The sequence below is a fragment of the Brachyistius frenatus genome, unplaced genomic scaffold, assembly GCF_029030835.1.
Source record: "Brachyistius frenatus isolate BFR_SWC_R1_liver_20210118 unplaced genomic scaffold, ASM2903083v1 Contig_5, whole genome shotgun sequence".
NCBI classification, from domain to species: domain Eukaryota; kingdom Metazoa; phylum Chordata; class Actinopteri; family Embiotocidae; genus Brachyistius; species Brachyistius frenatus.
The window spans coordinates 9,606,000-9,615,903 of NW_027210604.1; the positions used below are offsets into that span (position 1 = coordinate 9,606,000).

A 9,904-nucleotide genomic window follows, 5' to 3' on the forward strand; every position below is an offset into this window, starting at 1 on the left:
CAACTGACACTTTGAAGTGATCTTTTTCACTCTGGATTCTTTTATTAACATGGAGAGACAAAGTACTCCAAACCAGTCCACTGCATTGAGTCAGCATAGATGTCCATAGTGATTGGTTGACAGGTGACCGCTTAGTGTCACTGAATGTATTCAACACGTACGTTAAAGGGGAAAAGGCTGGATAAGATCAATTAAAACAAATAAGAAGCAAGTAAACAAGTCAAAATAACTTAATAAAGTTCAATTCAAATGAGTAAATTCACATTTAATTAAATTAGTTAGTGATTTAAATAGATAACATTTATTTAATTAAATTAAATTTGACATGCAACTTGACCAACAGTTCACAGATTCTGGTGTATGAAGTCAAGTGACTCGAGGCATAAAGTCTAACTCTGCACAGCTTTTGCCAAGAATGCATTTGTACTCCTAAATCCTGTAAACAGTCTTCAATTTGTAATATTTTTAAGAAGATATCAAATAATTACTCATTATTTCACTATTTTGCTAAGATAACTACCAGATGATCGCCTCAGCTACCCACACATATCTATAAAACTATTCTTTTGCCTTCTCTGACCAACAATACAAGCACAGCATAGGTCCTGTTTTTTCTTTGCTGCATGAACTGTATATGCAGACAGAGTCACTTACTGAGTTGCCAACTGACATTGTCGTCCTGTTGACCCTGGTCGGATCTTTGTCTTTGTCCTACTGGCCCATCTGGCTGAAGGCCAGTACCCAGCCTTGTTGTTGTTTTAACAGGGCAAATGCCTTCAATAATTTAAAGTTTACAAGCTATTACTGAATATCTGAATTCAAAACACGGTGTCCAAAAAAATCACTCGAGTCCAAGAAAAGGTGTCATTCAAATCAATGGAGGAGCAAGCAGACGAGATAACATGTGATTAAACCATATTGACAGCCTGCTAATCACTGTCAGTGTCTGTACTACTGAGGGTGCACGTAAAGTTTGTTTTGATGCCAAACAAGCGGTTACGAGAAGCACTTGAAGGAATTATAGCAGATGGGCATATTGCCTGTGTGATGTGAGAGTGAGGGGGAAGTGTGGAAACAAGATATGGCAAAACCTATCTACCAAACACCTTTTCTGCCGGCCGACTGGCAGGCTCGAGCAAGGAGCGAACATGACTCAATCTTTATCTTGAATGCCAGCAGCTAAATTACTATACAGCTCAAAGAGAATGTGTATTCGGTGTGTGCGCGCCTGTGTGTGTGTGTATATGTGAGTGACTGTGTGGTCCTGCGCAGTAAAGTGTACAGATGGATGACTCATCCACCAATCATGTGACTCATCAATCACTGCAGTTACCATTTCTCTCCCTCCTTCTGAATTTTTCCATTCTTCAGTTATTCCTCCCCTTTTCATTCCCACTCTTGCTCTCTATTTTGTCTTTATTTTGATTGTTCGGGAATATAATAAACTCCCTCTATAGGTTTTTTTTTTTCTTTACTTGTCTCCATATTGATGTGACTGTGACATATATGAGTCGTGCTTTCACTATTGTCTCGCTCTTTTGTGCATTTGGGTTTGTTTTGTTCCTCAAGAACCAAGTGTTCTTGCTATATTTGCTGCTGCACAGATACAACATAGCACTCTCCAAAAAGCCATTAAAAAACTGAACTTTAATAAAATAATTGCTTTTATTTTTTATCATATAGCAAAACTAGTAATCATCATGCTGTTATTTACACATTGCACGGGCATATTTATTTCACACTGTACATCTTACAATGCTAAAGGTGACATCAACAACAACACTCTCCTTTTACAAGACAGATGGCTTCACTGTGGACACAGTGGCCCTCTTCCTTTGAGTTTTCTTTTTTTTTATGTTCACAGTTTATTCAGAGAAAACAACCATTTTGAATTCTCCATACTGTTTTATTTTTTCTCTTTTTTTTGTTCTTTTTTTTTGTTCATTTTTTAAGATGCAAGTAAGAAAAGACGTGCATTTAACGGTTTAAGCACAATCCCTGACTCCCCGGCCTGAAACTTCTCAATGAATTTCTTCTGAAAATGAACAAAATGTTTGTAGCCTCTTGGTGGAAATCGATTTTAAAAGGCTGCAGAAAAGATGGTGTGATTTCAAGTATATATATATATATTATTCTCTTTTGGAAAGAAAGTAGAGATAATGGAAAATGATAAGTGAAAAACAAGAGAAAGAAGTGACTCGTGATGAACCATGAGAATATAAGAAAAAGATGAAGTACTCCTTCAAAGTCAAGGAGTACTGTGTGGTGGTGGTGATATCATATGGTGGATCTGCCATAAATACGTTGACACAATAACTTCTAGATCCCGGAATGATTGAAAACCCTTAGTCCACCAGGTTGGAAGTGTTTAGTGTTTAAGTTTGTGCTTTTGGAGTCCACAGGGTTTCTACATTGGGACAGTCTGTGATGATAGAATTATGCAGTATGATGTTTCCCTTATAGAAACATGGCGCTTGTAAGGCAAAAATCTGAATCTTGAGTTCGAAAAACTGAAGTGTGTGTATTTGGCACCTTTGCAAATTGCAGCTGTTTAAAGTTGATCCAATCGGGAATAACAAAAGGCCACTACACACATCAAATACAACAAAAATATACTGTCAACATTTGACAACAGCAGTGTTCAGTTTTTTTTTTATATTTGTATAGCTAAGAAGTCATTGAACTACTTTAGTCTTGTATCATGACATACAGAATATAAAACAAAAGATACAAAGTGGTGTTGTAAACATGATTCTCATACAATGGGCACATCTGCGTGTGAATGTGTCAAAAATGTGATTCTATGTAAGTGTGTTGATGTATATGCGTGACTGTGTGTGTGTTCCTATGTGTGTTTGTGTGTGTCCTCTATAAATCTCTGAAATATGCAAGAGTATCAGAGATTGACCTGAATGGAGGCAGACATACACCATGGTATGTTCTGTTTCAAAATGTAAACTGAGCAAGAGGCTGAACATGGTTACAGGGAGCTTCAACAACTGGGACCTCTTCATCGTCTCCCTGACTGAGAAAATCAACAAAAGATACAGTGATTAAAACAACCGAAATCTAACTTTTTACTTCTCGAACCTTAAATTTCCATTAGCCTCAAAACACACCTCTTCCGGGTCTTTTTTTCCCTCACTTCTGTCTGAGCTTTTCTCCAGCTACTGTATATCTATCCCACCTCCGTCAGTTGCTCTGATCTGACAGTGTCCAAAAAAGTCTCTCAATACATTCTGCGCTTCATGTAGATCCTCTCAATAAAGTTTTCCAGTTCCTCCTCACTGTCCAGCTGAGGCACCAGCCCGTCTTCCTCATAGTCATCTCCCGGTGTGATTTGTGGATAGTAGTACGGGGGTCGCCTGCCTCTCCTGGGGGTGGTTATTGGTTTGGGAGGGGGTAAGGGTTGGTAGGTCCGTGGGTGAGGGAGGATATAGTTAGAGATATAAGGGGTGAGAGGCAGGCGTATTGGCGGCTGCTGCCTCCAGCCCTTACCACGGTTCTTACCCCCGGCCCTGTGCCTGCGCCTTGGGGCCTGGAGGTCAAGTTCCTGGGGGCCGAAGGGCTGGTCTCTGGGGGGGGAGGGCTTGCCATAATATTGTGGTTTGGGATATGGGAAATAAACAGGGTAATATGCTCGATATGGCTTTTGGTAGTACGGATAGGAGGGAAAGGCTAAAAACTGCTTCTGGGGTTTATACCAATAGTCAAGCTGCTTCTGAGGCTTATACCAGTAGTCCTGCTTGTATGACTTGACTTTGTCCTTGTGCCATTTCTTGTTGGACTTGTTGTACTTATAAGGAGCTTTCTTGGGGTTTTTTGAGGCTGTGTAGTGGTAAATAGGCGGACCAGCCAGAGGAGGAGGTACCAGAGGCCTGAAGCGTGGGGCAACAGGGTTGCTGTTGGTTGGCTGCTGTTGCAACTCTTTCCTTTTCTTCTTCTTCTCTTCCACATCACTAATAATCTCAATCACGTCATCAGCAGGCAGATGCAGCTTGCTGCTGATCTCAATCAGCCTGTCAATCATTTGCTGGTCCAGGTCGTCTTCATCGGGGAGGACCTCCTCTGAGCGCTTGTCCTCGGCCGTGTTGCCAGCGGCCCCCATGCTGCTTTTCTGCCGGGGCTTCATGAAGGACTGCTGCTTCCTCCCCATGTACTGCAGCAGCATGTCAGAGGCGATGTCTGCCAGCCTCTGCTCTTCCTCTCTGGCTCGCTCCGCCTCCTCCTGCTGCCGGAGCACCTCCTGTTTCTCTGCACGTGCCCTCGCCTCCTCTTCCATATGGGAGAGGCTCTCCTCTTCTTCCTCAACCTCCTCCTCCAGCTCCTCTCCTTCATCCTCAAAGTCGTCCATGAAGTTGCCCCCCTTGACAGGTCTGTTGCGAGACTGGTTCTCCTGCCAGTGCTGCTTCTTTCCAGCTCGTGCCAGCTGAGTGTTGTATGCCTTGTAGCCCTTCAGAGGAGGCAGGATCTCATTATCTTGGAGACCCAAGTCAATGTTTTGGAAGTAGCCTCTTATTTTGCGTTGCAGGAGATCATCTCCCTGTGAGGTGGAACCTGGTCTGGCTGTGTCTAAGAAACTTTCTAAATCATTTCCCTCCTCCTGCCCATCTACTTCCTCTTTCCCTCCCTCCTCACCAACACTATCATGTCCGACATCCTTTACAGACCAGCCTTGATCCTCCTCTGACCTTCTGCTTTTATCCTCCTCCTCCTCCTCTTCCTCCTCCCTTTCCTTCAAGTCAACCCCCTGAGCAGCTGTCAAATGGCCTACAATTAGTTGTTCAATAGCCTTATCAGCCCCTCGCTCCTCCTTCTCCTCCTCCACCCCCCTCTCTCCCTCTGTCAGCTCTGTTCTCCTTATCTCACCACCTTCCAAGCCTTCAGTGGAGGGCAGCTCCTGACTCTGATCCTCATCCCAGTCTCTGTTACTGCTCACCCGGATTTCGCTGTCCCCCGGGTGGTCCAAGGCCTCCAAAAGAACGGCGAGCACCTGCGCAGGGTCCGTCACTTTATCTAATTGCTTATCTTGACCCCCCCGACCTGGATCTAGCGAGGCGTTGTCAGGGCTGGATAGACTCTGGGGTTGGGGCGAGAGGAAGGGGGCAAGGCTGTCCTTTTTATGGTCTGTCCGGGTGCGCCCCTCCACCCCTCCCTCCCTTCCCTCACCCCACGCAGGGGCGGTGCCAGCTAGCTGTGGAGTGACAATGAGCAGGACCAATAGGATGAGGTGGGCTGTGGTAGGGGCGTGATGACAGGTCATGACCATGCAGAACTGGCAGGAGGGAGGTTAAGCACCTGAAGAAGAAGGAGAGGAGGCAGAGGGGAAGAACAGAAGACATGAGAAATGCTTTACATAGCAGCTGTTGTAGTTTTTGCTCTGGAATCACGATTATGTGGAATTTCAATGGCTGCATGAGCACATCTGGATCATGTGATTAATATACAGCTGTTTTGTGATAAGGCCAGTCTAAAATGTGTGGCAAGAAATATTTCACTGACTAAAGGATTCAAGCACATAGAGCCAGCCAGAAATTTTTAAATATAATTTACATTACCAGTATCTAATGTTATCTTTTTGCCATGAAGCCACCATACTAAAGCAGTTTTTCTTTAATTGTACAAACGTTTGAGAACAAAGCAGTCAGATAAAGCAGACCAAGGAGCCATGCTCAATGCAACTAATAAAGTTGCACGCTTCTTTTTCTCTTCTGGCAATTATTTTAATTATTATTATGAAGGTTTTTGACGAGAAATCAATTCAATTTTCTCATACAATTACTGTATAACCTCATTGAACCTGGAAACATGAAGATGAAGCTCCGATCTGACCATATAAACCAGTCGTGATTCGTTCGATTTACCGCGTAAACTGTCTGTCTTTTAAGAGGAAGGTGATAATTTGCATGAAGAAATTGCGCTTCGAACCTAAAAATTTGAAGAAAAAAAAATTGGTCTCAAGTCGTGCCTGTCAGCGCGGATCAGCTGATTGAAAATAATACATGTTCTGGCGTATTTTTTGAGGGTCATGAGATTTAACCGAGCAAAGTATTACAATAAATGCACGTCAAGGTTTTGAATTGTCTCAGTTTCTGTATATTAAAAAATGTCTCACCTCTTCCTCCAAGCCATTCCAACCAGAAGGCGCGCACCTCCCATTTTAAGCCTCTATTTCGTAAAACAAAATACAGAAAATACTATTTGATCCGAGCACTGTCTGTGTAATAGCTGTGATTTCGGTATTCCATGCGTCAAAGCGATGCGACCAGGACACTGGTATAAAGGCAGCACGCACGGGGAAGTCATGCGTAAAGCCGGTGGCCACGGTTGAGTTATTTAACCCTACGGTCCCTGAGCGGTCCATCCAAACTGCAAATGAAGTGGATATTAAATTTGAAAGGATAAAGTCTTTTTGCACAATGGAAGAAGGCAGCAGTCAGTAAGAATACGCGGCTTTGTCCTTATATGGTGTGAGCATGTTTCTCTCCAGTAGCACTGGTGGAATGCAGACAAGCGGAAATTTTGGCAGCACAGCCCAAATTTTTATTATTTCAATTTTTATAAACCGGACAAAGAAGGTGGGAAACGAAAAGAATCAACCTATGAAGGCAACTAGCCCCACCATAAATGATTAAGATTCTAATTTAATTAGAAATGAATAACTGAAATGTGGTTGTTTAAATTGTCCTTCTTCAATTTTTTTAAATCCTAATAAAATATTTTTGAAGCGATGTTTTGTTTTGTTAACGTTTAAAAAATCTCAGTCGAAATTTTGCAGGGGCTTCTGAGAGGCAGCTGCACAGAAATATTGATTAAACATAATTGTCTTCACATTGTCATGAGAAAATTCGTAAATCATCCCACAAAATAAATGTGAAATAACAGATTCCACCGATTTTTTTAAACTGCATATATGAATTATTATTACATATATTATTTCATTCTTATAAACGTGTTTTAGATTTAGTAAAAAAAAAAAAAAAAATTAAGTAAAACACGATTGTATCGTAGTCATAATTATATATCTCATTTACCTAAAGTTACAAAATGTATTCAGTTTTACTTGTTATATATAGAAACAATTATAATTTGCGTCTAATTAACAATCAGGCAGCCAACAGTCGCCCACTTGCAGCAAATAGATTACTTCTATCGATAAAGTTGCGATTTTGAAAGAAATTCTTCCATTCCATAAGCATACAACAACCCTCACTACTAATTTTTACAGATAAAAAAGCATAATCTATTAAAGAACAATAGATAACAAGAAGAAAATGTCCTAACGTGTCTGGTTCGAGAGGCTTGTGAATGAAACAGAATGAGATTTCGTTCCACTTACCTGGAATCCCACTGGGGGGTGGGGAAGTGGTGAAACTCACAACGCACGGGTAAAGCCAAGATTATTTCATGAATAGTGGATCACCTGAGAGAAATTCTGTCTTTTTCCCCCCTCTGTCTTCAGCCTGTGACCAACATCAAGGAAAACTGGCGCTTCTTTATTTAGTTGTAAGGTGTGTTTGTATGGCAGCAGCACTGGTGCTAATGTACAATTGAGTGAATGTTTTCAGCACCACGGTCAGCGCAACTTTATTGTATATACCCTCATTGGACCACGTGATCCCCCCCACCACCACCCCCCAGCTGCAGGCAGTGCTGACGTCACTTCCATTGATAAGAATGTTGGTGTGGAGATGGCACTGTGAGTCTAGGCTGGCCCCAGCTGATGAATGAACGGAAATGGCATGAATGAAATAGTACTTTCCTCAATGAAAAGAGAAAATTGTAGAGATAAGAGCTGGTTCGCAGCCATTTTCCTTCTCACATATTAAAGGTTAGTGTGTTGCATCTTCCTCCCTTGTTACTTCCTTCCTCTGCTCCGGCTTGTTTCAGATTCAGGAGAGGGAAAAATATAGAGTGACCTCGTTCTCAGGCTATCAATTAGGGTCATTTGGTGACGAGCACCGAAGAATCAATGACTTGCATCTGCAGCTTCAGACAGAAAAGTGGTTTGCACTCCAGAGGCCGATTTCTCCTGCAGCCTGGTTGTTAGGCTTTTGTCTGAGGTGGCCCCAGTCCTCTGTGACTGCATGGCTCACAGGCCACGGGAGCAGCCGTGCTTTGCTGCTCGGCTTCTGCTCAATTTCCAGGGATTGCACAATTTTCCACCCACTGTCTCACATCATTTCTGGCTGCTCCCCATCCGTCAGTGGCACATTGTGCTCTTATTGTAGCCTCTCATCAGCACTCTCTTTCACACCACAGGGACACCAGTCAATGACCATTTGTACTTAAATCAGTGAGACTGAATAATCAGGGCAAAACACATGCTGATGGAAGTTGTAATGACTAAATGCATGAATAAATGCAGGATGTACCATGAATTCCTGTTGCTTATCTTTTTAAAAATGATTAGGTGACAACGAGTATATGTGATTAGTTAATTAACTCCTTGTTTCTTCATACATCAATTTATATACTGTCAAATTAGCTGTGCTACAGTTACATACATAAGAAGATACATTTCAACTGAGCTCCTTTGAAAATGAAACACCACATATTCCATGTTAGTGAGATGACAAGACACCTACATGTTGCTGCATTATCCAACAGTTTATATCAAATTTCTATGCTGCAATATTGGGTGTCGGGTAACGATTTTTCAAATGATATATTTCTTTTGTTGTTGTTAAAAGGTAGTGTAGTCGATGGAGTGTGCTGAAACCAAAAGAATCAAGCAAGTGTCAGTTTACAAATCAGGAGAATGTACAGATGTGTTTAAGCATACGTCATCAGTATTCATAAACACAACTAAATCACACACTAGTATCCTGGGAATGTGTGAAAAGGAGAACATCTTGGGGGGATGTATGGGCAGAGTTAACAATGATTTATCTAAGAATTACCAAAGACGTGTGGGTCTCTATCTGGTAAGAGAATACACACGAGGACCGATACCTTGTTAAAGTTCAATTAGTGGCAATCGAGGAAATGGTGTAAAGGGGACCTTCCTGCCCTGAAAACTGACTGGACTGAGATGAAGTCATATTTGATATGGAAAGACTCGCATGTTTTGAAAATTCAGCAGTCAACATTTATTAAAGAACTGCTTATAAACTGCCTATGAAACCCACCTCAAAGGCACCACTGAATTTTTTATAAATTGAGATATATCATAAATTGTACACCTTCCTGACACTAAGTATTTAAGATTAAGGTTATAAATAAATCTGACTCCGTCTTCTGACATTACTAGAGGTGTTGACCGGTGGGTCATGCAGCTACTTGTAGAAGTACACATGACTGCCAGTTCAATTACCAGTTGAATTTATTACCAACGAGGTTGTTTTTGGTGCAGTTTGTTGGTTTGTCTGTTTGTCAGCAGGATTCAAGAAAAACTAGTGTAACCGGATTTTCATGAAACTTGGTGGAATAAGGGTGTACCATGGGTCAAGGAAGAACCAACTCAATTTTGGAGTGTATCTGAATCACATTGCAGATCCAATAATTGTTTATCATCTTCATTAAAATTTGAAAAAAGTGGAAATTTGCCCCACTAAATCACATACTTAAAATCAAGTAGAAGTGACAAAACATAGGCCATTCTAGAGATATAATTGACTCCACATCACAATCCGGGAGGTTGACATACGAATTGGTGCAGCATCAGCTGTGAAATGAACATTGTACTGGACTGTTTTGGTGAAGAGGGAGTGGAACTGGAAGGCCAAGCTTCCAATTTAACAATCTACGTTCCGACCCTCACCTAATGTCATGAGCTTTGGGTACTGACTGAAAGAATGAGATTACGGACACGAGTGGCTGAAATGAGTTTCCTCTGCATGGTGGCTGGGCTCAACCTGAGAGAGAGGGTAAGGAGCTCCGACATCTGTCAAAAGGGGCCAGT

At 41.8% G+C, this 9,904-nt stretch overlaps 1 protein-coding gene across 3 annotated transcripts; it reads right to left on the bottom strand.

Annotated features, from left to right (window-relative positions):
• Positions 1-1,646: 1,646 nt before the first annotated feature.
• On the bottom strand, positions 1,647-7,554 carry LOC138634565 (uncharacterized). 3 transcript variants are annotated; one of them, XM_069721590.1, is made up of 2 exons: positions 7,424-7,554; positions 1,647-5,298 (listed from the first exon to the last, which is right to left on the bottom strand). In XM_069721590.1, the coding sequence occupies exon 2, from the start codon at positions 5,267-5,269 to the stop codon at positions 3,230-3,232; it is 2,040 nt and encodes a 679-aa protein (XP_069577691.1). In that variant the 5' UTR covers positions 5,270-5,298; positions 7,424-7,554; the 3' UTR covers positions 1,647-3,229. The 3 variants fall into 3 exon arrangements, with proteins under 3 accessions (XP_069577691.1, XP_069577674.1, XP_069577683.1); XM_069721573.1 differs by having other exon boundaries at positions 7,340-7,554; XM_069721582.1 differs by lacking the exon at positions 7,424-7,554 and adding an exon at positions 6,116-6,651.
• Positions 7,555-9,904: the final 2,350 nt, after the last annotated feature.

What these genes read in the sequence shown, in the direction of transcription:
- LOC138634565 (XM_069721590.1), bottom strand. Translation starts at nt 5,269, where the DNA reads ATGGTCATGACCTGTCATCACGCCCCTACCACAGCCCACCTCATCCTA.